Below are 27694 nucleotides of genomic sequence, written 5' to 3' on the forward strand. Positions count from 1 at the left end.
GCAAGCGCTTTTCCCTTTCATCCCATGCACAAGTTGCTGCTCTTGCATGAATGGGAGGCTCCCGAAGTGGGACTCCGGGTGGGTCAGGCTATGGATAAGCTCTACTCCCTCCCGGAGGAATGCCTAGACATATTGAAGATCCCCACTGTGGACTCCTCGGTTTCGGCGGTCACCAAGCACATCACTATCCCTGTGGTGGGATCGACGGCTCTGAAGGACGGACAAGACCGTAAGCTCGAGGCCCATCTGAAACGTATATTTGAAATCCTGGCCCTGGGGGTCCGAGCGACTATCTGCAGCAGTTTCATGCAGCGGGCAGGTCTCAGGTGGGTTCAACAATTATTCTGCACCCAGGACCTCCCGTCGGCAGAGGCGGAGCAGACTGAACATCTGGAAGCCGTCATCGCATATGGGGCTGATGCGCTTTACGACCTACTCCACGTCCAGGCGAAGGCGATGGTCTCGGCGGTATCCGCTAGACGGCTCCTCTGCTGCGCAATCTATCGGCCGACCCATCCTCCAAGGCGCGGCTGGGCATGTTGCCTTTCAAAGGTAAGTTGCTTTTTGGAGAGGACCTTGAGAAGCTTATTGACTCCTTGGGGGAAAATAAGGTTCATAAGCTTCCGGAGGACCGTCCAAAGCAATCTCGATCCTTTACGCCCTCCCGTCCTCGCTTCCGGAAGCTTATGAATCTTATTTTCCCCCAAGGTCTCAGCCCTTTTGTGGGCGTCGCTCCTTTCGCGAGGGCCGGTCTCAGCGCCCCACCCCAAAGCCTGCCACACAATGAAGTTCAGTTTGCCCATTCCTCGGTCCCTTTTCTGGGCGGTCGCCTCTCACTGTTGTTCGAGGAATGGGTCAAAATTACATCGGACCAGTGGGTCCTCGACATTGTCCGAAATGGTTACGCCTTAGAATTTGTTCGCGACCTACCGGATCCCTTCGTATTCTCCCCATGCGGTCATCTCAAGCGAGAGGCGGTAGAGCAAACCCTCGCCAGACTACTGAGTCTGGGCGCAGTTATCCCGGTTCCGAAAGAGGAGCTCTGCGCAGGCCAGTATTCTATCTACTTCATGGTTCCCAAGAAGGACAGGGATTTTCGGCCGATCTTAGACCTCAAGAGGGTCAACCGGGCCCTCAAGATCCCACATTTTCGCATGGAAACCTTGAGAGCGGTTATCGAGGCGGTTCGCCCTGGAAAGTTCCTCGCCTCGCTCAATTTGACAGAGGCATACTTCCATATTCCGATTCACCGCAATTACTAGAAGTATCTTCGCTTCCACATCCTCAACCGGGATTTCCAGTTTATTGGGCTGCCTTTCGGCCTCGCGACCTCACCACGCACCTTCACCAAGGTCATGGTGGTGGTGGTGGCTCTCCGCCGGGATGGAGTCCTAGCCCACCCCTATCTGGACGACTGGCTTGTAAGGGCCAAGTTGGAGGCTCTTTGCAGACAGGCGGTGGATCGGGTATTAACTCTCCTTGCGTCTCTCGGGTGAATTTTTCCAAGAGCAAGCTTCAGCCCTCCCAGGTGTTAGAGTTCCTGGGAGCCCACTTCGACACTCGAGTAGGCAAGGTATTCTTGCCTCGTGCGCGGGCCCTCAAGTTGATTGATTAGGTTCGGAATCTGCTCTCGCTGCCTCTTTCTACGGCCTGGGACTACCTGCAGGTCTGAGGTTCCATGGCTTCCACCAACAACCTCGTTCCCTGGGCTTTTACTCATATGCGACCCTTACAGAAAGCTTTGCTATCCCGTTGGCAGCCGGTGTCGGAACAGTTTCACATAATCCTCCCTCTTTTGGACTCTACCGTCGCCACCTTGCAGTGGTGGCTTTCGCTTCCTCATCTTCTCCGGGGAATGCCTCTTCAATCTCCACAGTGGACGATAGTAACCATGGACGCCAGCCTTTCAGGCTTCTCCCCATGTGTAAGGGCTATAAGGAGGAGGTTAAAAGCCAGGCTTCTCCCCATGCGTAAGGGCTATAAGGAGGAGGTTATCTCCACTTTGCTGCGAGCCCAGAAGCAGTCGACTTCTCTAGCTTACGTGCGCATTTGGAAGGTCTTTGAGACTGTTTGTGAGGAGTCGGGTGCCTCAGCACGCTCCGCCCCAGTCTCGTTGGTTCTTTCTTTTCTACAAAAGGGTCTCTCCAAGGGCCTTTCCTTCAGTTCCTTGCGCATGCAAGTTTCCGCTCTCGGCTCTCTCCTTGGACGGGTCGAGAGTCATCCCCTAGCGGGCCACCCGGACGTGGTTCAGTTCCTGAAGGGAGTCAAGCACCTGCGTCCGCCCACTCGCACTACTTGTCCTCCGGGCCCTCTGTGCTGCCCCATTCGAACCTCTCCATTGGACTACGGTAAAGGACCTCATGCTTAAGACAGTTTTTCTTGTTTCTATTTCCTCCGCTCGGCGGGTTTCCGAGATGCAAGCATTGTCCTGTCAGGAACCTTTTTTGTGTTTCTCCGATTCAGGTGTTTCCCCCAAGACGGTGCCTTCCTTCTTGCTGAAGGTTGTCTCCACCTTCCATGTTAACCAGTCTGTGGAGCTTCCAGCGTTATCCCCAGAGGAGATTGCAGATACCGCTGGAGGCGATCTTCGTAAACTTGATGTCAAACGAGTTCTACTCCGTTATCTCCAGGTCACCAATGACTTTCGGTCTTGGACCACCTCTTTGTCCTCTGGAGTGGTCCCAATTGGGGCAAACCGGCTTCTAAGACCCCTATTGCGTGGTGGTTGAAGGAGGTGATTTCCTCGGCCTATCTTTGCCAAGGTCGGGCGGTTCCGGGGGGGCCTAAAGGCTCATACGTTAAGTTCTCAAGCTACTTCCTGGGCGGAGAGTCAATCGGTTTCTCCGCAAGAGATTTGCAGGGCTGCCACATGGACATCCCTGCATAATTTTGCTCGCCACTACTGTCTGGATGTGCAAGCACCGGTTTTTGGTTCTTTTGGGCGGCAAGTGCTTCGAGCAGGACTGTCCCGGTCCCACCGTACGTACCAGGATCAGTCCAGACGGTACATCCCACCGTCTGGACTGATCCTGGTACGTACAGGGAAAGGAAAATTAGTTCTTACCTGTTAATTTTCGTTCCTGTAGTACCACAGATCAGTCCAGATGCCCTTCCCTGTTTGTCTGTTTCTTACTGTCCTCTCGAAGCTTGTTATTGCAGATTCTGATACTTCATTACTTGCAAGAATACTGAGCAATGACACCGGAAGCCCAAGTACCAAGTATATGCAAGAACGGTTAGTCAGACCATGTTTCCTACATTGTTCTGGAGTTGCTCAATTGAGCTTTTTGGTTACTTGCTTGATCCTATTCTTGTTTTGTTGTTTTCTGCTTTGACAATAGTTATACTGAAGGGTTACAGGATAGGTTCTGTCCTCATATAGGATAGCCTTTCAGTTTTAGTCTGTCTCCACCTGCTGGAAAGGAGGCTCAACCCATGGTCTGGACCAGGGGTCGGGAACCTATGGCTCGCGAGCCAGATGTGGCTCTTTTGATGGCTGCATCTGGCTTGCAGACAAATCTTTAAGAAAAAAGTAAAAATCTAACAAAACCCCCCACCCTCCTGACACCCCCCAAGACCTCCAAAATTAATTTACTACAACCCCCCACCCTCCTGACCCCCCCCCAAGACCTTCCAAAAGTCTCTGGTGGTCCAGCGGGGGTCCAGGAGCGGTTCGGGAGCAATCTCCTGGACTTGGGCTGTCGGCTGCCAGTAGTCAAAATGGCGCTGATGGCCCTTTGCCCTCACTATGTCACTCAGGTCGACCAATGGCGGCAGTAGCCCCTGTGACATAGTAAGGGCAAAGGGCCGTCGGCTGCCAGTAATCAAAATGGCGTCGACGGCCCTTTGCCCTTACTATATCACAGGGGCTACCGCTGCCATTGGTTGACCCCAGTGACATAGTGAGGACAAAGGGCCGTCGGCGCCATTTTGACTACTGGCAGCCGACAGCCCAAGTCCAGGAGATCGTTCCCAGACCCCCGCTGGACCATCAAGGACTTTTGGCAGGTCTTGGGGAGGTCAGGCGGGTGGAGGGTTGTAGTAAATTAATTTTGGAGGTCTTGGGGAGTGTTAGGAGGGTGGGGGGGTTTTGTTAGATTTTTACTTTTTTATTAAAGATTTGTCTGCGAGCCCTAGACCCCCGCTGGACCACCAGGGACTTTTGGCAGGTCTTGGGGGGGGGTCAGGAGGGTGGGGGGTTGTAGTTAATTAATTTGGCAGGTCAGGAGGGTGGGGGGTTGTTAATTAATTTAAAGGGTTGGGATGGTTTTTTTTTTTGGGGGGGGAGGGGTTTCCCACAGAAAGAGAAAGATAAAAGTTTTCTGATCTGGGGAGTGGACCGAAATGGCCCTCCCCAGACCCAAAAACAAAATGGGGAGAAAAAAAAATGTTATGCACTCCCCTAATTTGCTCCATAAGACGCACAGATGCCCGGGGACAGAGCCGGTTTAGCACAAATTTATTTTTTTTTTAATTTTCCCCCTCTGAATCCCAGGTGCGTCTTATGGAGCGAAAAATACGGTAATTGCAGAAACCCTTTTCTCGAAGAAGATGGCTAAAAGAAAAAAAGATGAGGCGTATCGTACTTTTCAGCAGGAATGGACAGAGGAGTTCGCCTTTGTGGAGAGAGCAGGTTCCCCAGTGTGTCTAATATGCAATGATAAAATTGCATCGATGAAGCGGTCAAATATAAAGCGGCACTTCGAGACCCGCCATGCTACATTTGCCTCGGAATATCCTGCGGGGGACAGCAGGAAGAAAGCATGTCAGGAGCTACTGTGCAGAGTGCCAGCTAGTCAGCAGCCACTCCGTGTTTGCACCCAACAAGGTGACTGGATTTCGGCGAGCTTTGCTGGGGCTTTAGCAATTGTGAGAAACGGAAAGCCATTCACAGATGGGGAGTACGCCAAGACATTCATGCTTGATGTCGCCAATGAACTTTTTGACGACTTTTTGGATAAAGACAAGATCATCAAAAGAATAAAAGCCATGCCTCTGTCGGCAAGGACTATTCACGATCGTACCATCATGATGGCAAATCAAATTGAGGCAACACAAGTGAAGGACATACATGCAGCACCGTTCTTTTCTCTCGCTTTATCCCAGTTCAGCGTGATTGCAAGGTATGCTGTCGGTGACACCCTACGTGAGGAAAGTCTTGCTGTTTTGCCTATGAAAGGGGCAACAAGAGGGGAGGATTTATTCAAGTCTTTCACTGAGCTCGCTAAAGAAAAAAATCTGCCGATGGATAAACTTATTTCGGTGTGTACTGATGGTGCTCCGTGCATGGTGGGAAAAAACCGAGGATTCGTAGCGCTCCTTCGTGAACATGAAAAGAGACCCATCCTAAGTTTTCACTGCATCCTACATCAGGAGGCGCTTTGTGCTCAGATGTGCGGCGAGCAGCTTGGTGAGGTGATGTCGCTGGTCATTCGGGTGGTCAACTTTATTGTTGCCCGAGCTTTAAATGATCGCCAGTTTAAAACACTGCTGGATGAAGTTGGGAATAATTATCCTGGTCTGCTTCTGCACAGCAATGTGCGTTGGTTGTCAAGAGGGAAGGTGCTCAGCCGTTTTGCGGCTTGTCTGAGCGAAATCCGGACTTTTCTTGAAATGAAAAACGTCGAGCATCCTGAGTTAGCTAACACTGAGTGGCTCCTGAAGTTCTATTATCTCGTGGACATGACTGAACATCTGAACCAGCTCAATGGGAAAATGCAGGGCGTTGGAAATACAGTCTTAGCCCTTCAACAAGCAGTGTTTGCATTTGAAAACAAGCTAGAACTCTTCATCGCCGACATTGAAACAGGTCGTTTACTACACTTTGAAAAACTGGGAGAGTTTAAAGATGCATGCACAGCACGTGACCCTGCTCAACATCTTGATCTTCAGCAGCTAGTGAGCCTCACATCTAATCTCCTGCAGTCATTCAAAGCGCGCTTTGAAGAACTTCGTGAGCGCACTCGTCTTTTTAAGTTCATCACCCATCCACTCGAGTGTGCGGTGGACAGCACCGACCTGAGTTACATCCCCGGTGTCTCCGTCAGAGATTTTGAGCTACAAGCTGCTGACCTGAAGGCCTCAGACATGTGGGTGAATAAGTTCAAGTCACTGAATGAAGATTTGGAAAGACTTGCACGACAGCAAGCAGAGTTGGCGAGCAAACACAAGTGGGGAGAAATGAAAAAACTTCAACCCGCGGACCAGCTGATTGTCAAAACCTGGAACGCGCTTCCCGTCACATACCACACACTGCAGCGTGTGAGTGTTGCTGTACTGACAATGTTTGGCTCTACGTATGCATGCGAGCAGTCTTTCTCACATCTAAAGAACATTAAGACCAACCTACGATCACGTTTAACGGATGGAAGTCTCAACGCCTGCATGAAGCTTAACCTCACCACGTATCAACCAGACTACAAAGCCATCAGCAGAACCATGCAGCACCAGAAGTCACATTAATGGTAAGAAGTACTTTATTCATCATTGGTTAGCGACAGCATAAAAACGTTATTAAAAAGAATTCAGAGACTTATTGTACTTTAAAAGTGTTGGTCTTACATAAAATGCACACATTTACTTGTATTTAATTTTAAACATATTGTATGGCTCTCACGGAATTACATTTTAAAATATGTGGCGTTCATGGCTCTCTCAGCCAAAAAGGTTCCCGACCCCTGGTCTAGACTGATCCGTGGTACTACAGGAACAAAAATTAACAGGTAAGAACTAATTTTCCTTTTTTTCAGGTGTTTCTTTTCCTCACTGCCTTCCCCGATGCCGCGGTCGGCCGGGTGTCGTGCGTGTGGCTCTCCCCGCGTGCGGCTCTCCCGGGAGAACTTGTGTTCACAATGTTTACCGGGGGGAGAAGGATCCTCCGGTGCAGGGACGGCAAAAAATATTTCTAAAAACAGGCCACCGCGTGTTCCCTCGCCGGCAGCAGGGGCTGCTCAGTCGGCACAGAGTCCTTTCCCATTAAGCGCGGGAACAGAGGCCATTTTGCACTCGTTCCGCTCTGCTACTGTGGCTGCCATGGGGGAGGGGTCTTTTCCTCCTCAATTATCTCCTCAGCCACGGCCTCCTGAAAACAGGGAATCACGGCAGCCTGTCTCCCCTGGCCCGGAGGTCAGTCCTGAGGGGGCTTCTGACACCACCTCGGAGTCTTCCTTTATTGTTTTCTTACATAAAGCCTTCAAGGCAAGGAAGGCAGGCAAGCTGCTTGCGGGGGGAAGGTTCGATTCCCATAAGGCCCGGGCATCCAAGCGCGCCAAGTCTGATAAGGGTGCAGGGCCTATCAAGTCTAAGCGTCCCCTCCGCACTGGGAGTCCGCAGAGGGACACAGATTCTTCTGAACTGGACTCAGATCTTGGGGACCCAGATTGTCAACCCCAGATTCCGCAGGGGGCGGATGAACCGGAGCCAGATCCGCCGCAGGCGGAGAGGGGCTCTCAGGTGGCGGAGGGCGATGACCCTAAGGTGGTTTGTCTTTTTCGTAAAGACAAGTTGGCACCTCTTATTCCAGCTATACTTTCTGAGCTGGGCATTGACAGCCCTCCTGTTAGGCCTGAGAGGTCCTGCTACTGTTTTTCATTTTCATTTTTCGGCAACGGACTTGTTGTTTCGAGAATGGGATACCCTGGATCTCGGGATAAAAGTCAGTAAAGCCATGGATAAGCTTTATCCTCTGCCAGAGGATGCCTTGCAGATGTTGCAGGTACCTAAGATGGATTCGGCGGTGTCCGCTGTCGCCAAGAAAACCTCGATTCCTGTCACAGGAACGACAGTGCTCAAGGATCTGCAGGATAGGAAGTTAGAGGTGCAACTCAAACGGATTTTCGAGGTCTCAGCCATGGGAGTCCGGGCGGCTATTTGTAGTAACTTTGCTATGCGAGCCGGGCTTCGCTGGGTGCAGCAATTACAGGCCAATGCAGGCTTCTCGGTCAAGGAAGCAACTCAGGCGAGCCAGTTGGAATCCTCGGTGGCTTACTGTGCTGATGCCTTCTACGACCTCCTCCGGACGTCTGCCAGGTCCATGGTGTCAGTGGTCTCTGCTCTCCGGCTCTTGTGGTTGCGCAACTGGTCGGCGGACGTGTCTTCTATGGCTCAACTGGGGTCCTTGCCCTTTAAGGGCAAGTTACTTTTTGGTAAGATCTTGGACGACATGATTCAATCTCTGGGAGAGAATAAGGGGCATCGGTTGCCGGAAGACAGACCTCGCTCACGCGATTCTTTTTCTTCTCGAGCCAGATTCAGAGGGAATCGGAGGTATCTACCAACTAAGTCACCCACTTTGTCCTTTCGTTTGGTTCCGGCGAAACAGCAAACCTATGCCCAGTCTTTTAGGGGCCGAAGATTCGGCAGACCTGGGGCGGTTCAACCTTCCTCAGGAGCAAAATCCTCCCAATGAAGAGGCGCCGGTCCACTCCTCTGCTCCAGAAGTGGGGGGCAGACTGACCCTGTTCTTCGAGGAGTGGACCAAGGTGACCACGGATCAGTGGGTCCTCTCCGTGATAAAACAAGGCTACGCTTTAGATTTTGCAGGGCGACCCAGAGATCAGTTTCTCATCTCTCCCTGCAGGCATGCCACAAAAAGAGCAGCGGTTCAGGAGACATTGCAGTGGCTGCTACAATTAAGGGCCATAGTTCCCATTCCTCCAGAGGAGCAAGGAAGGGGTCGGTACTCAATATATTTTGTGGTACCAAAGAAGGAAGGATCATTACGTCCCATCCTAGACCTCAAGGAGGTGAACAAGTATCTAAAGATTCCACAATTTTGCATGGAAACTCTCCGGTCGGTCATTGCCTTGGTAAGGCAGGGAGAATTCCTAGCTTCGCTGGATCTAACGGAGGCTTACTTACACATAGGGATCCGTCCAGACCACCAAAGGTTTCTGCGGTTCTGTATCATGAGCCAGCTTTTTCAGTTTCGAGCCCTACCCTTCGGTCTGGCCACGCCCACCCCCAGGACTTTCACCAAAGTGTTGGTGGTAGTGGCAGCTCATCTCCGGAGTGATCATCCCTACTTGAACGACTGGCTGATTCAAGCAAAGTTGGAAGCGGCCAAAGGTGCGATTCACAGATTACTGCAGTTTCTACAGTCGCTGGGCTGGATGGTCAATCTCTCCAAGAGCAAGCTCGTACCCTCTCAGTCCTTGGAGTATCTGGGAGTGCTCTTCGACACTCGGCGGGGTCGAGTTTTTCTCACCAAGGACCGCATCATCAAGTAAACAAAGAGGTAGGCAATCTATGATAGCCGTCAGAAAAACAAAAACACAATAGATGCCTCAGTCTTATTTCAATATTTATTAGAACAGAGATGTGCTCAATGAATGCCCAACTCAGGCCGAGTTTCGCAGCTCGTTGGCCGCTGCCTCAGGGGCTTGAACACTTCAAATTCTAGGTGGAACTCCACACAGTAAGTTTCATCAGACGTACATCAAATGTTTGATCAATGTTTCGGGTGGTATGCCGCACTCAGTTTCACATTGATTCAATGTGTTTTTGTTTTCCGTATCATCAAGTTACAAGCTCAGGTGCAGAGCCTGCCACCCCAAACTTCTCCCAGGGTTCGGGAGTATCTACAGGTTATTGGGTCCATGGCATCAACTTTAGAGCTGGTGCCATGGGCGTTTGCTCATATGTGGCCCTTGCAGTATGCATTAGTGTCCTGCTGGAACCCAGTATCCAAACTGTTTTTTCTTCCATTGCCACTTACGGAAGCGGCGAGGGACAGTCTAGCGTGGTGGCCGGTGACAGACAATCTATCCAGGGGGGTTCCTCTGGAGATTCCCGAATGGACAGTGGTCACCACGGGTCCAGGCCCCAGCCACACCTCACAATGAAATTCAGCCGACCCGTCCCAGGGAAGAAGCCATAGGGGACAGATTTGCCCGATTCTACCACAGATGGGTTGAGATAACTTCGGACAAGTGGGTCCTAACCATCGTTCGAGAGGGGTACTACATGGATTTCCTCCGAACCCCTCCGGACAAATTCGTGGAATCCCCCTGCCACGACCCCTCCAAGAGGGTGGCAGTGGAAGCTACACTGACCAGATTACTGGCCCTCGAGGCTATAACCCCTGTACCCCCACAAGAAATAAATACTGGGCATTTTTTTCCATTTATTTTATCGTCCCCAAGAAAGAGGGGACGTTCAGGCCCATCCTGGACCTCAAGTCTGTCAACCGCCACCTGAGGATCCCCTGCTTCCGCATGGAAACCCTATGCTCTATAATAAGGGTGATACAACCGGGAGAGTTTCTCACGTCACTGGACCTCTCTGAAGCCTACCTACACATCCCGATCCATCAGGAACATCAGCGCTTCCTACGCTTCAAAATCCTGGACTGTCACTACCAGTTCCGTGCACTACCCTTCGGGTTAGCCACAGCACCACGGACGTTCACCAAAATCATAATGGTGTTTGCGGCAACACTGAGGAAGGAAGGAATCCTCATACAACCTTACCTAGATGATTGGCTGATCAGGGCGAAATCCCCAGAGAAAAGTCATCAGGCAACCAACAGAGTCAAAACACTACTGGAGAGCCTCGGATGCGTGGTCAACACAAACAAGAGTTGTCTGCAGCCCTCACAGTCTCTAGAATACCTAGGAGTCCGATTTGACACCAAAGAAGACAAGGTCAGCCTGACTCCCACAAGGAGATCAAAACTGAGGAACCAGTTACAAATTCTGCTGAGCGAACCTTGCCCCACAGCATGAGATTACCTGCAAGTCCTCGGTCTGATGCCATCCACACTGGAGGTAGTGCCATGGGCACCCCTACAGTGCTCACTTCTTTTGCGACGGAATCCACTGTCCCAGAACTACGCTGTACACCTACAACTCCCAGGCAGAGTGGGGACCCAGCTACGTTGGTGGCTGTAGGTCAGACACCTGAGCCAGGGAACAAGACTATCTTCACCAACCTGGACCCTGCTCACCACAGACGCCAGTCTACGATGATGGGGAGCACACTGCGAGGAGCTAATCGTCCAAGGGCAGTGGAAGGCAGAAGAGTTGGGATGGAACATCAACCGTATAGAAGCACGGGCAGTCAGACTAGCCTGCCTACGGTTCGTTCACAGATTCCGAGACAAAGCAGTCAGAGTAATGTCGGACAACGCCACAACAGTGGCCTATATCAACCATCAGGGGGGAACCAGAAGCCAACAGGTGTGTCTGGAAATAGACCCCCTAATGTCGTGGGCGGAAGTAAATCTCCAGGAGATCTTGGCCGTCCACATCGCCGGGAAAGACAGTATCACGGCATACTACCTCAGCAGAGAAAGTCTAGACCCAGGAGAATGGAAGCTGTCGACTGAGCGTTCCAAATGGTAGTGAACCGCTGGGGAATACCAGACATGGACCTTCTGGCAAACCGGTCCAACGCCCAAGTACCCAGGTACTTCAGCCGCAGGCGGGAACCTCAGTCCCAGGGGATCGATGCCCTGGTACAGACATGGCCACAGGGAACCCTGTTATACGCCTTCCCGCTGTGGCCCCTATTAGGCGCAATCATTCACAAGATACAGCTAAACAGGGGACTAGTACTTCTGGTGGCCCCGAACTGGCCAAGAAGACCGTGGTATGCAGACATGAGAAGACTACTGGCAGGGACCCCCCTACCGCTGTCTCCACAAAGAGACCTGCTCCAAAAAGGGCCGATCCTCCACGAGGACCCAGCTCGATTCTCTCTTACAGCCTAGCCATTGAGAGGGCTCGCCTGCGAAAAGAGGATACTCGGGGGCTGTAATTGACACCCTACTCCGAGCACGCAAGCTCTCCACATCTCTAACGTAGATAAGGATTTGGAGAGTATTCAAAGCCTGGTGCAAAGACCACAACATCATACCACGCTCAGTCAAAATTCCCGCGATCTTGGAATTCTTACAGAACGGGCTACAGAAGGGATTGTCCCTCAACTCCATCAAGGTACAGGTGGCCACATTGTCATGCTACGGCACCAAGAGCGACAACATAGCCTCTCACCCAGACGTTTCACGCTTCCTGAAAGGAATCAAACACAACTGCTCACCCCTAAAGTGGACTGTACCTCTTTGGAACCTCAACCTGGTCCTGGATTACCTAGCAGGAGCCTCCTTCAGGCCCCTCCGCGGACTGTCTCTCCGACTATTGACGTTGAAGACAGCATTCCTGCTGGCAGTTTGTTCAGCCCGCCGCATTTCAGAGCTACAAGCACTGTCCTGCCGTGAGCCATTCCTCAGGCTCACCCCGAGAACCATCCAGCTACACACATCCCTTTGTTCCTTCCCAAAATGGTGTCACACTTCCATCTCAAGCAAACCATCTCGCTACCATCGCCGGATGAGTTTAAGAATTCGGAAGAAGCTCGAAGTCTACGCCACCTCACCATCGGCAGTCTCCTATCCAGATACCTGGAAATGTCGGAACCCGTATGAAAAATGGACCACCTATTCGTCCTTCACAGTGGGAAGAGACAAGGGGAAGCGGCCTCACGGGCAACCATAGCCTGCTGGATCAAAGAGGTCATCAAGGTGGCCTATGTAGAAGCAGGCAAGCCAACACCTCTACAAGTCAAGGCCCATTCCACTAGAGCCCAGGCAGTGTCCTGGGTAGTAACTAGGATGTTGTCACCCGCCGAGATTTGTAGGGTGGCGACATGGTCCTCCATCCACACCTTTTCCAGGTTCTACCGTCTGGATGTCCAGGCCCGGGAGGACACGGCATTTGCAAGGGCGGTACTAAGTGGGTCACGGGCAGCCTCCCACCCAGTTCGGGAGTAGCTTTTATACATCCCATTGGTCCTGAGTCCATCTGCTACACACTAGGAAATGGAGAAATTACTTACCTGATAATTTTGTTTTCCTTAGTGTAGATAGATTGACTCAGCATCTCACCCTCGGCTGCCATTACTCATAGAAGTTTCGAATGATTCAAGGGTAAGCCATGCTTTTCCTTCACTTAGGACACCCATCCTACCGGGTGTCGCCGCTTTCCAGTTGAGGGCACTGGCGGTCTCCAGCTATAGCCAATTCAACCAGATCAAGTTAATCAAGTTAACCAAGTTATGAAGTTATTCAGGTTAATCAAATTAGTCAGTCACACATATATCCACAATGCTTTTCGAGGAGAATACTGAAGAGCTGCACTTCCTGCAGAGGTATATGTACTGTGGCTGACGTCAGATTGAAATCTGATCCGTCTCCAACTGCTAACAGGAGTACACTATACCCATTGGTCCTGAGTCCATCTGTCTACACTAAGGAAAACGAAATTATCAGATAAGTAATTTCTCCAATACTATTATTGTTAATAAATTGGCAAACCCCTCCTTTGTCAGCAAGTAACATATCTAGTGCCATACGATTATCTAAAACTATTTCTGTAAGAGATTTAATCCCTTATTGCATTAGTCCCATAATCTTCATTGTCTCGTTTATTGTGACTTCCACAGTGGCAGAAAGATTCTTTAAAGCACTTTCAAGGTCAAAAACTCCTAAACCAGGAAAAAAGTTCCTCAAAAACATGATGAAAGGGATCACTGTCCATCTGGAAATCAAATAGTGCCCTGCGCCTTGTCTTAGGGGTAAACCACCAGTTCTGATGATGCTTGTTTAGGAAAAACAATGGTACAGTGTATCCGAGCAGGTCCCATGGATCTTTTTCCCAGCCTCCATAGGGCACAGCTGGTGAGCCGCATGGACTCACTGGCCGCTTTTGCTGTAGTCACAACAAGGTATGGTCCTGTTGAAGCATGAGGGATAGGTGGGACACTTATGTTTATAGTCTCCGCAGTATGAAGGATGTGCCCCGGGGAGAGTCACTAACTTGTTATTGACTTTGTATAGATGAACGGTCATGTTTAGTTCATGGTCAAAGCATTCATACACAAAGCTCCACTGTGCAGACACGATATTTCACCACGCAGTGATAGCCCTTCTTATAGGTGACGGTCATAGTATCGGTACACTTTGCGCAAGGTGTGGCACCCTCCGGCTGAAAACACCACCCTGCCTGTTTGGTGCGCAGGGGTAGGGCATAAGGGTTAGTGTGAGACAGCAGTAGGTGCAATATAAATATCCTGATTTGAGGATGGATGAGTCATTGAAAGGTACCGGAACAAACCCAGAGCCATCCGGCTTTAGATGATAGCATAGCCACCAATCTGAAAGATTCAAAGATTTCTGCAGTGTTTTAGTGTAAGCCAGATAAGTCTGTACATGGGACTTCTGCGAAATGCAAATGAACCAGAAGCAAAAGCAGGATCATGCCTGTGCCACAGCCTCGTAAGAGAGAGTTCTATATTCAGGAGCTTCTTGTAGTACTGTAAGCCTTTTTACAGTGAGAAAGGTGTGCCCAGGTTGGGTGTCCTTCCAATTTTACTGCAGAATGTGAAGTTAAAAGTACCTGATAGGGTCCCCTCCACCTAGGGAGCCAAGGAATTCTTTTGTCGAAAAATCCTCAGAAAAACAAAATCACCTGGTTGCACACACTCAGTAGACGTAGGGTCTACTGGAGGACAAGATGCTTGTACTTTCTGCCAGTGTGAAGTGAAGACTTTCTGCAACTTAAACAAACAATGGTTTAAATATTCCTCCTGGGAAAATATGAGGGCAGTGAAGGGTTTCAGTATAGGACCAGTAGCCATTGGTCGTCCAGTGTCTATCTCAAATGGGGTAAGCCCTGTCTTGGAATGAGGTGATGCCCGCAGGGCCATTAGGGCTAAAGGGAGAGCCCGTAGCCAAGTTAATTTTGTTGCAGCCATGATAATGTCCAGTTTAGTTTTTTTAGCCTGCCATTGAAGTTTTCTATAAGGGCAGAGGCTTGAGGTCGGCAAGGAGTGTAGAATCTGAGAGAGATGCCTAACGCCTTACTTAACGATACTACTGTGTCATTCACAAAGTGTGTCCCTTGATCACTATCAATTGATTCTGGAATTCCATACCTTGGAATAAACTCTCTCAGCAGAATCTTAGCTACAGAGATTGCATCTGCATTCATTACTGGGAAAGCCTCCCCCCACCCTGAGAAACAGCAAATCATTGTTGGACCCAGCATTCCCCCGGCTGGATGGATACTGCCCTGGGGGGGGGGGGGACACCCCCCTGGGAGTGGATCTGTGCACGCGCCAATTTGGGGGGAAGAGGTCCCGTGAAGAAATCCCGTGAAGAAATCCATAGGCTGAACCCTGCTCTGTAAGAATGCCTTGTGCATTAAAACGACAAATTCCGGGGAAAATGATGGGACCCCCGGGGGGGGGGCAAACCGGGGCCTCCCCTTCCTGAGGTCCAGGCTCCGGCTCCAAAAAAGGAGCTAAAACAGGCGGCAGCGCCGAAATCAGGGCCTCCGTGTCCTCCTCAGAAAGCCGGCGTCAGAGTCTGAAAACAAGATGGCCGCCGCTTCCTAGGCGCGGGCTCCTGCGGCGTCCCGCTGTTGTGAGCTGTCCTCCCCGCTGGGGAGGCAGCTCGTGCAGAGCCCCTCCTGCGAAAAGCGCCCCCCCCCCCCCCACAGTCGGCCGCATGTCGAGCAGGCCGCCGATCGCGGCATATCGAGTCCAAGGGGTAGGGGCGAGAGAGTGCGGCGAAAATCCTGGGCGCCTGGTAGCAAAACTTCACAGGACTGCCCCGAGAGCCCCACCGACCCGGACTGTAAAGGGACCGCCGGGGAATTTGACCTCCCGGAGGACGGCAGCCCTGGGGAATGGCACGCCGCGGGTCGGCAACGACGGTGGGGGGGAGGGGGGAAGAGGTTAGATCCACTAACGTGCACCCCGGTGGGCAGGCGCAATGGAAGAGGGCAAACCTGGTGACAAAAAATGAAAAACACACACTTACCCCCCAACAACCTTAAGGCAGAAAGACACAGGTAAGAGGACAGGAAAGCAGGCCTGTCAGCAAGCGCCTGGGATGGGGAGAGCCAAAGCAGTGACTCTCCCAGGCTTAAGGCTACCCCCCCCCCCCTTCCTAAGCAAATCTTACTTCCCTTTTTCTTTTCTTTTTTTAAACTTTATCCCTCAGCAAAAGAAACAGAACGAGAGGCCTAGAAAAACCTAAGCTACTGTGCTGGGGACTGGACAGTCCCCTGCTCCCATCTGCTGGAGTCAGAAAGATACTGAGGATTGAGGCAAGGGAGGTGAGGTTATGTAGCGCCTCCCCCAGAAGTTTTTGTTCTGACTCCCATCTGCTGGACAGGGGACATAACCCACCGTCTGGACTGATCCTGGTACGTACAGGGAACTTTTAATTCCTCACCAGTCTGTTTTTAAAGTGAAAGATTAATTCATTGAATGGCGTTTTCTCCTCGGTTTATATCTTCACCTGAGAAACACTTTCCTGCATCCCCCACTCACCCCCCCCCCCCCTTTCTCTCTGCTGCTAACCCCTTAACTCCTCGTCCTTTCAAGTTTTAAACTTAAACACTAGTAATTGCTTCTTCAGCATTCAAATTGTCAGTATCCCCAATAGAGGAGCTGCCATGTTCCCCAAACAGTTCCTGACATTTGCCACCCTTCTCTGGAAACGACAGTTAACGATCTCTGAAATCAAATCAGAGTTTTATCCTAATGCTATAAATTCCCTTCAATCTACAGCGTCTGTTTGGTTCAGTAACTGTGCTGGAACATTAAACTGTTAGTAACTAGTTCAGTCAGACATGTTATCAAAGCCTGTTCTTTTTTTGTCACTTTCTGAATATGTTTAATAACTCTAGAAAACAATCATTCATTAACTCCCCTAGGAATTCTTTTTAATTCTGAAACAAGGAAAAGCAATTCACCCTTTTCTGATAAGAAATGAAATACTCATAGCCTTTCTAAATCTAATTGTTATATGAAAATAACTTCAGATGAGTACATTTTGCAGGAAGCAGGAATGCCAACAGATAATATCCAGATTAAAGGCAAATAGTAAAAACGCTTTCTTACTGCAGAAGCAACTCTAGAATTTCTAATAGAAGAAACGTATTTCACTTTATTCTTCAATTACTAGTTCATTTACGGGCATAAGACTTTCCTAATTGATATATAAGCAGTCCTCTAAAATACCCTGCATCATAATAGACACCGTTTCCCTGTATGCAGGAGCTGTGACTAATGCAGAGATTGTACAGGAACCATCTAACAGAAAAGAAAAAAAACTTCTTAATTGTTACAACTTTTCGAAAGTACCTTCAGCTGGAAATTTCCCCCTTTGTAGCAGGATGCCATTCAAACATATATTGCACTGCTTCTGGCCCATCATTTTTTCTAATGGTGGTTCTTTTTTTTTTTTTTTTTCTCTTTCAAGTAGCAATCCTTTGTCGGATTACAGACCCTCTCCTGTCATATCACAAACACTCCATGTATACAAGATTCCCAGCTCAATGCCTTTAATGGCCACATTATTCCTCACTGAGGTGGTGAAGGGTTCTAGAAAGATGGCAAATAAGAGAGGGGACAAGGGACACCCCCCCTGCCTAGTGCCCCTCCTCACGGAGAAGATTGAGGAGTAGGCCCCCATTCACTTTGATACAAGCGAGAGGGTCCATGTAAAGCTGCTGTAGCCATTGCAGAAGATTATTTCCAAATTTCATTTTACGCAATAAAGCAAAAAGATATGGCCAGTGCACCATATAAGAAGCTTTCTCGGCATCCACGAGAGAGCCAGAGAAGGGATATTGTTCTTCTGCACCCACCAAATCAGATCGAGGATTTTATGCACATTGTCATTTGCTTGCTCCCCGGAATAAAACCAGCTTGATCCGTGTGTATGATTTGCGCTATGAAGCTATTTAGGCGAGCAGCTAATATTTTCGCAAGAGTTTTAAGGTCAATATTTATTATAGATATCGGCCGGTAGGAGCCACATAAGGTCAGGTCTCTTCCTGGCTTAGATAACACCGTAATGCCTGCTGTATTCGCAGCAGCGGATAGTGGGGGCCCATCCCTTAATGCCCGATAAGCCTGCCCCAAAATAGGAGCTAGTTGCACCACAACGACTTGATAGAACCGCCCGGTGTAGCCATCCAAGCCCGGTGACTTCCCCGGTTTGAGAGATTTTATGGCCGTGGTTATCTCATCCTCTGTGATATCTTTGTCCAGTATAGCCTGTTGGGGATTAGTTAATTCCAATATGCTCACTGACTCTAGATACCGATCTCCTCCATTCTAATTTTGTCGTCCCTTGAATACAGCTCTGAGTAAAACTGGTGGAATCGTTTATGTAGAGACTTATTGTCAGTCAACATGACCCCTGCAGTTATGCCAACCTAACCTGCCTGCTGTTGGATGTATTTTTTTTTTCTTTCAAACGCTCAGACGTTGTAACCATTTTCCACCAGTGTCAAAGAGGTTGAGCTACTACCGACAGATCTAAAACACACATCCCACACATTCACATCCATTTGTTCTCCCATATCTGTCTCCCATGCCATTAAATGCTTAGGCTTTAATCAGTAGCACTTCATTTAATGCAGAGTATAATTTAGGTAGGACTCTCTTGAGGGTATCTGTCTTATCGCAGTACCCATCTACTAAGGTTTTTCCTTTTGTAATATCCTGTTTTGTTTTAACTGAGTTCACTTCTCTTGGGTTTAGTAAGCTGGCGTGGCAGCATTCATGTTTGTTTGGCAGAAAAAAATATTTAGTGTGATCCAGGAGATGTACAAAGACCCTCAGCTTTTTTCATTGTTGTACTTCCTCAAAGATCATTCATTGAAGTAATGTTATTTCTGCCCCAAAAAGCAGCCATAGCTGAATGTTAAGTAGTCAGGATGAGACTGAGTCAGCATCTGCTCTGTTTTCAAGCCCCTCCTCCCGTAAGGAATCCAGGAGGGGGGGATGGGCCCAGTGCAGGGCCTGAAAGCAGAGCAGACACTGACACAGTCTCAGGTCAATTCATTAACATAAGATGCAACTGCTTCCCTCCCAGATTTGGAACTTGGCCCAGTCCCAATTAGGAAAAAAGTTCATAAGACAGTCAGTATTAATTTTAGTAGTGCTAGCAGGGCTGCTTTATACCCCCATTCCCTCTAAGGTGCGCGTCCATGCTGGGAAAACCCTACCATTTTCACTGTGAGTCTCCCTCCCATCAAGTAATGCCTGTTCCTTATTTTCTTATCCAGAAATTGATGACTTCAAGAGAAGACATAAGGTGAGACATCATGAAGTACCCACTAAACATCTGAAAGTGACTAAAACTGTATCAGAGGAAGAGAGAAGCGATACCTGCCCAGGTTGTGACTGGCGGAAAAACAGCTGGATTCCATGTAAACCAGAGGAGAGTCTGAGAAACCCAGCAGGAGATTCTACTGAGAATGTGACTCCCTGTGAGCAAAGAACCAGTGATACCTCCAAATCTATGGAGCAGCAGAGAAATCAGACAACAGAGCAGTCTAAATCTAATGAATGTGGGAACTGCTACAAGGATCAGAGATCTCTGAAATCACACCAGTGTACCGAAAGTGGGAAAAACTTCAGGCTCAAAGAATCTATTACAAAACACCTGAGCAATCTTACCAGAGACAGATCTGTTCTTAGCACTGAATGCATGGAAAGCTTCAGCCTAAAACAACAAATGAGAGTGCATGCTGAGGTAAAACCCTTTTCATGCAGTGAATGTGGAAAAGGTTTCGCCAATAAAATATTGAAAGCTCACCAGAAAACCCACATGATAAACTATTTCCATGTAGTGAAAGTAATAAAAGCTTCATTTGTCTATTGCAACTGAAAAACCACCAAACAAATCACACAGAAGAAAAATAATTTAATTGTACCAAGAGTGATAAGAGCTTCATTAGTCAGTGTGAGCTGAAAAAGCATAAAAAGATCCACACACGAAAAAAAAACATTTCCATGTATTGAGTGTGAAAATTTCCATCCAAGTGAAGAACTAAAAATGCATGAAAGGGTCTATATGGGATAGAAAACATACACATGTAGTGAATGTGTTAAAAATTTCGGGCAAATATCTAATCTGAAAAAGTACCAGATAATCCACACAGTAGCGAAACAATTTAAATATACTGAATGTGATAAAAGTTTCCATTGGCAGTCAGAACTGAAAATGCACCAAATAATCCATACAGATGAAAAACCATTTACTTGTCCTGAGTGTGAGAAAAGCTTCAGGAATAAATATAGTATGAAAAAGCATCAAATATTACATACAGACGAAAATCCATTTACTTGTACTGAGTGTGATAAAACCTTCAGTAATAAATCTAATCTGAAAACACCCCAAATAATAGATACTGGAGAGAAACGATTTAAATGTAGTAAGTGTGACAAAACATTTAGAAAGAAATTTCATTTGAAAATGCGTGACACAATCCATACTGGAGAGAAACTGTACATGTGTGCTGAGTGCGATAAAAGCTTCTGTTGGGCATCCGAACTGAAAACGCATCAAAGGGTCCACACGGGAGTGAAAACATACATGTGTACTGAATGTGATATATGTTTTGGGCAGAAATCTACACTGAAAAGGCAAGAAACAACTCATATGTGGGGGGAAAACGATTTACATGTAGTAAGTGAAATAAAAACTTTAGGACTAAGTCACATTTGAAACAGCACCAAATAATCCACTCAGGAGAGAAGCCATACACATGTACTGAATGTGATAAATGCTTCCATTGGAGATCTGAACTGAAAAACATCAAATAATCCATACAGGAGAGAAACGATTTAAATGTATTGAGTGTGATAAATGTTTTGGGAAGAAATGTAATATGCAAACGCATCAAATAATCCACATAGGAGAAACATCAGATACATGTATTGAGTGTGATAAAAGCTTTAGGAAGAAATCTAATCTGAAAATGCTCCAAAGAATGCACACATGAGAGAAACCATACACATGTACTGAGTGTGAGAAAAGCTTCCATTGGACATCAGATCTAAAACAGCACAAAATAATCCATATAGGAGAAGCACCATTTCCATGTACTGCTTGTGCTAAAATCTTTGGGAAGAAATCTGATTTGAAAAAGCACTAACTAATCCACATGGGAGAAAAATCATTTCCATGTACTAATTAGATTTCTTCCCAAAGCGTTTATCATAATCTGAAAAAGCACCAGATAATCCATGGTAGCGAAAAACAGTTTATATGCACTGAGTGTGAAAAAAGCTTCCGTTGGAGATCAGACCTTATAAAGCACCAAATAAGCCACACAGGAGAGAAACAATTTACATGTAGTGAGTGATAAAATATTCAGTGAGAAATCTTATTTGGAAATGCACCAAACTTCCACACAGGAGAAAAACCGTTTATGTGTACTGAGTGTAAAAAAAACTTCCGTTGGCAATCAGCAATAAAAATGCATCAAAGGGTCCACATGAGAGAGAGAGAGCCTATGCATGTACTGAGTGAGATACAAGCTTCAGTTGAAGTCAGAGCTGATAACACACCAAAGATCCACACTGGCTTATGATTGAGTTTCATTTCTGTCAAACTATGTGCAGAGCAAACCCAACTGGAGCAGGAAGTTGCCTATAAATATCAATGTATAGGAAAGTGGAAATATTCAGCATGAAGTATTAAGAGAGAAGATCAGTAAAGAGTACTGTAGGAAACGGAATAAGATTCAAGCTATTAGTGCAGGACTTGCAAGCTGATTATCATCAGCTTTGGTATAGTAGACTGGCCTATAAATATCTTGAAGAGCTGGATGCAAAACAAGCAAGCGTCTCCTTGCTCATCAGCTGTTAGAACCAGTGTATGCCGAGAATGTACATCCTTGGAGCTGAAGACAGGATGGTTCTTACTGAAATGAGCTACCATCATAGGCCTTCAGGCATGCTTAATGGCATCGACGGATCCAAATTCTCCAGTAGTGCTGAAGGATGAAATTGGAGCAAGCATCCTCACTCTCAGTCCTTAAGCTTGGACAACCGTTACAGTGAATGGAGGGAATGACTGAAGATTCACCAGCACAATACAGGAAAGAAGCTACAGAATTAGCAAAATGAGAGAAAAAGCTCTTTAAAGAATCAGATCAGCAAAGAAGGAAAGAGAACTGGCAGAAGCACAAATACATTGGAAAGTACAGCGTTAGTTCATATAACCCCTCTTGGATCCAGTTTTGACACAGCAGTGGTTAAGGAGAGGTGAACTCAAACCTGTAGGTGAGAGATTGATAATTGCAGCACAGGATAATGGTTCACGGATAAGATGGTTTCACAGCCAGCATAGAAAAGACGGCTAAAACGGACAAACGCAGATTCTGCAGAACAGAACTGGAAATGGATGCGATGTGCTGATGTCAGAAGGCCTAAGTTTCCAAACCAGAGGCATGGTTTGGAAACTGTCTAAACATTATATCATTGCAGTACTAAAGAAACACTGGGAGAAAAATGCAAGAGTGGCATCGTTGATAGAGGTGTCAGTGCCCAGCATCTATTCTGTGGACGTACGGAGAAAGCAAAGATCCTTAAAGTACCAAGAGGCGCAATCAGAAGCCAAGAAAATATAACCGAAAGATACAGACACAGTCCCAGTTATTTTCTTCTTCAACTCCCCAAGTACAGTTCCAGGTGGGTCTCGAGAATTTTTACGTGCTAAACCTTCTGCTACAACTTCGGACACAGTCTGGGAAGCTATTTGATAGGCTCTTGGCTCAGCTGGGTTTTTAGGCGGTCTCTCAGACAAATCTTTCAAAAAAAAAAAAATCACAACAGGAGTCTCCTGAACTCTCAGTTAAGGTTCTGGATGTTCAATCTAAGATTTCAGTGGTGCAAGTCAAGATGGGAATGTTGTCTAAGGGACATTTGTCTCTCCAGAATAAAATGGAATCCTTGGAAAATGCTTTTAGATCTAAGAACATTTAGACTAATACATTTTCCCACACAGAAAGTGGTTTCTCCTACACAAATGATAAGACAGTATTTCCTGGAGGTTTTAATGATTCCTGAGAATATTTTGCCTCTTATTTTCCGCAAGCTAAGAGAGTTTTGAGTCCAGATCTTGGATTACAAATGTCTATAGATGTCTTGAATCTTTCTGATTGTTTACAGCGCTCTGTCTCTGAAGAGAACTGTTCTATCTGCTTTGATCGCCACTGGTTGTAGACTCGGATAGAGAAATGACCATGAAATATTTTTTTCTAAATAGGTGACTCTCTTTCCGGAATGCCCCGGTTAACATCTTCCCAGATGCTGCCAAAGTAACTCAACAAAGAAAGAAGAGATTTCTAAGACCTGGGGTATTGCAACTCAGGCCATTATTTTGGTTTCATTTTGCTTGTACACGTGTGGTGAGATTGCAAAGGGTTAACTTATTTTTTTTTTTGACCCTCAACAATTAACAAATTGTATTTCTCAAAGGGAGTCACTGAATGTTCTGTTGTGCGCTGCTTCTCCTGGATTATTGTCTCTCCCTGGAGTTAGCACGGCCTAAATATAATTGTAGCTGTGCAAAGGGGGCCTGTTCTGGCTGTTATTTCTTTTATATGGACTTTTCTCAATATCTTTAGCTCCCTGACCATAATGGGATAATAACTGAAATGTTTCCTCTTAAATAATATTGTTTGAAATTTTGTGCTGTATTTCTGTACAAGATTTAATTTCTTGGATGTAGTTCACAGAAATCTATAAATAAATAATAATTAAAAAAAAAGAAATTAGTTCCATTTCTATTGGCTGCCACTGATCTGATTAATAAGAATTTCCAAGCGCACCTTGATTTGTTGCCTAAAAAAATGTACACACTCCGGAAGGAGGCTCTCTTTGACACAATGCAGATACCAAGAGGGGCATTAGCAGTACATTTCAGGGATTGCGATCATTCCCAGTGAACCCTGGCTTATGAATGAGGTTCATTCCTGTCAAGGAATGCGTGAAACAGTCCTATTTGGAGACACTGGGGCAGATTTTAAAAGCCCTGTGTGCCGGCAGCCTATGTTGCATAGGCTGCCGGCGAGCGCAAGTCCTGGGGCTTTGCTTGGGGGGCATGTCGGGGGCGGCGCAGCATTCGGGGCGTTCCAGGGGCATGGCTGAGGCCCACAAACCTCGGGCAGGCATAACTTTCTGAACAAAGGTAAGGGGGGGGATTTAGTTAGGGCTGGTTGGATGGGTTAGGTAGGGGAAGGGAGGGGAAGTTGGAGGGGGGGGATAAAAGTTCCCTCCGAAATCGGAGCTGCCGTGGAGAGAACGGAGGCAGGCTGCTCGGCTCGGCACGTGCAGGTTGCACAATTGCGCATGTTATAAAATCGGGCGTAAATTTGTTCGCGCCAGGTTGCGCGAACAAATCTACGCCCACGCATAACTTTAAAAATCTACCCCACTGCCGTTAGATGAGGATGGTAGACAGAGGGTCCATGAACAATTCCACCATGGCCTCTACTTGTACCTGCATGGTTATCTCTATCTGAAGCCTCTGCACGATCCAGGTGCAGTTATAGACCATGGTGGAATTGTTCATGGATCCTCCGTAGCACTTGATAAACCACAGAGTTTAATTTAAAAAAAAAACTAAGAGGAAGCAATATAGTTACGTGAAGACAAAAAGAAGATAATCATTATCACCGTCGATTAATTTTTTCTCAGGATCATAAATGCCATCTAACAAATAAGTCTATAATCTGGAGATCAAACGTTTCGGAGATCTGGGTGAAATAAGAGACGATTCCAGACCGCCCATCAAGTGTATTGGGCCAGAGTTCTCCCAGTGACGCTCCACCACCTTACGCAATCGGGGAAAAAATGATAGTTTGTGTGTTTGAAAGGAAACATAAACCGCCCTTAGTCCAAGCCTCCACGTCCGGAGACAAAGTAAGAGGAGATAGGGTCAGATTACCCTGAAGGCTGGAAATGGGAAAATCCCTCATACTGAAATGCCAATAATTTATTTGCTGTTCACCAGACTTTCAATGTATGAGAAATAATAGGGTTTGAACGCCCTAGCTGTATGTGCTGAGGAGAGGTAGAAGGTAAAGTGAGAAGGGACGCTAATGTGTAACCTCTCAAATACATACCCTCAAGAGCTATCCAGCTAGGAGGGTGGGAAGATATCAACCAGTCTTTAATGCCCACTAATCTGGAAGCTGGATAATAAAGAAACCTATTTGGAGTATCCAGCTCCCCACAATTCCTAGGATACTGTAAGGACAGGAGCTTGATATGTGGCGGCCTGCGACGCAATAAAAAGGAAGAAATAACTCCAATAAGGTCTTTGAAGGCCTTCTGGGAACTTTGCAAGGGAGGTGCTGGACACGACATGAGATAGCGAAGGACAACCATTTTAACCAAGTAGGCTCTGCCCAAAAATGGCAATGGGAAATCAGTCCACCTACAAACATTTAGGATATTTCAGTTTATACGATGCTCAGACTCTTTGGGACCACAATCCCCAGATCTTTAATATTATCCTCTGCTATCCTGAAATTACTTTGTAGGGAATGTCATAAACCCTAGGACCCAAATACATCAAAAGGGATATAGCATGGTTAATGGTATAACCGGTCAACTCCCTATAGTCTTTGAAAAGGCTTACCATGTTTGGGATTGATCTTTCGGGACGTGTAACATAAAATATCATCTGCATATAATGAGATTTTATGACGTGAAAGTCCTCACTATCCCGAGATTCCCTAATTTTTGTGCCAATGGCTCGAGTTAAATTAAACAGAGATTTATGTATTTATTTCTTTAAGAGTTTTTATATACCGCAGCATGTTTGGAACATCACCTCGGTTTACAATAATACTTAATGCAGCAACGAGCTTTAAAAGAAACACATGAATGAAATATCAAAAGCAACAGGTTTAACAGGCTTAACATTACAAATTAATGAATTAACAGGAACTGCAATAAGGGTATGAGTACATAAGTTAACAGGAACTGCATAATAGATAAGGGTACAGAAATGCACCGAGCATAAACTAGTTAATGGGAAAGCATCTAAAGGCTGGGGATAAAGAGTGAACTAACAGGGGAGGGTACTACCAGAGAAATTATATTGGGGGGGTTTAAGTGATAAGTGCCAGAGAATCAGAAATATTGAGTGATTACCATTGGTGGGGGGGTGGGGGGGAGATGGAGCATGATGATCAAGAGTATGCCTGCTTGGGGTGAAAGAGGGCACCCCTGCCTGGTCCTCATAGAGATAGAAAAAGGATCTGAGAGAAACCCATTGGCTAGGATTTGGGCCTTAGGTTGTTTGTATAGTGCCAATATCCAATTCACAAATTGCTCAGGAAAAACAATGTCGCAGGACCATGAACAAATATTTCCAACAGATCTGGTTCAACTGCGTCTAGGGAGAGGACTGTGCCAGGAATGTTTTATTTCCCCGCTATGTGGATTATGTTAAACAATCTTCTAATAATAGCTATAGAATTTCTATCTTTTATAAAACCGGTCTGATCAGGATGTGTCAGTGTTGGTAACAAACGTTCAGTCCTAAATTCCAATACCTTAGCCAAAATATTTATATCAAGGATATAAACCACAAAGTAAAGGAACCTTGCCTGGTTTAGGAATCAAAGTGATATGAGCATCCAACAAGTTCCCGAGAGAAAAAGCACAGGTCCTCATATAATTAAAAAGTTCCTGCAAAAGAAGGACCAATTCCCTTCAAAAACTTGTATAATATCACAAAGGGAAACCATCCGGATCTGGACTCCTTCCCGTTGACAAAGACTGTAAGGCTTGCTCAATCTCAAAGACTGTAATTGGCCTCTCCAAATGGGCTTTGGTCTCATCGGGAATCTGAGACATCTGCACTGAGCTTAAAAAACATTTTATATCATTCAGTGAGAATGTTTCAGAAACTCCATACAAATGCTGATTTAAAAAAAAAACCTGAAATGTCCGCATTATTTGCGTGTAGGAATGAAAAAGAGCGCCTGAGCCTCCTTGTAAGGCACTAATAACAGATGAGGAGATCTTAGGATTAATTGATTTTGCCAATAAGAAGCTAAGTTTATTACCCCTTGCGTGCGCAAATTTTATTGCATCGGCCCCTAAGTGCCTTTCTATGGATATATCATTATTTGACATAATTTTATTTATTTATTTAGAGAATTTTATATACCGACAACCGTTTGCACATCGTATCGGTTTACATATAACTTATAACTAGTTGGGAATGCCCTTACGTAGAACAGGAACAAAATGTACAGTAACTTACAATAACAAGATCTAAAGGTGATGCCTTTTTGTTGCACTAACTTTACAGACCATTCCTCAGTCCACACAGAATGAACAGGTCAGAGTAAACGTTGGGATTTGTCACCACAGGCACAAAGGTTGGAAAATGTGTTCTTTAAAGTTTGATGAGGATTTCTGAGCTAACTGGACTGGGTCAAGGGTGGGAGGCAGCCGGTATCTGCCCTTTTTTTCCAGCCTGTGCTCAGCAAGGTAAATGAGAGAATACGAGCTGAACCTCTAAAAAAAAACTGTGCCACCTTGGCGGCAGCAGCAGCATCACCACCCTAATTATCTGGGCTGAGCCAATGTAGCCATTTGTATGTTCTTAAGAATAAAGTAAAACCTATTTTTCTAGGAAGAGTAAATCCTAATGTCTGAGAAAAGGGCGCTCCGTGCAAAAACGCACACGATCCGAGCTAACCATTCTCTGTGATGTCATCAGTCTGCGCTCAGTGCATCAGTCTGCGCTCGGTTTAAACCTCTGCCCTCCTCCAGTGTGATGTCATCAGTCTGCGCTCAGTGCAATACTCTGCCCGCCTCCCGCCTGATGTCATCAGTCTGCGCTCGGTTTAATCCTCTG

General features: G+C 46.8%; 1 protein-coding gene across 4 annotated transcripts in view; it reads left to right on the forward strand.

The window, feature by feature from the left end:
• The window catches only part of LOC115085872 (protein FAM200A-like), a 63077-nt gene extending 39508 nt beyond the window's left edge, over window positions 1-23569 (forward strand). The window contains exons 4-6 of one of the 4 annotated variants that reach the window (XR_003854974.1): window positions 4496-6464; window positions 16004-16208; window positions 19086-22709. Coding sequence is in view for 3 of the 4 variants with exons in the window: in XM_029592402.1 (XP_029448262.1) it covers window positions 4496-6462 (1967 nt within the window). In the remaining variant the exon portion in view is untranslated. Of the gene's footprint in view, window positions 1-4495; window positions 6465-16003; window positions 16209-19085; window positions 22710-23077 lie in introns of those variants that run through there. The other 3 variants (XM_029592402.1, XM_029592403.1, XM_029592401.1) reach the window with 3 other exon arrangements.
• Window positions 23570-27694: the final 4125 nt, after the last annotated feature.

The sequence above is a fragment of the Rhinatrema bivittatum genome, chromosome 2 (genome assembly GCF_901001135.1).
Source record: "Rhinatrema bivittatum chromosome 2, aRhiBiv1.1, whole genome shotgun sequence".
In the NCBI taxonomy this organism is placed as follows: domain Eukaryota; kingdom Metazoa; phylum Chordata; class Amphibia; order Gymnophiona; family Rhinatrematidae; genus Rhinatrema; species Rhinatrema bivittatum.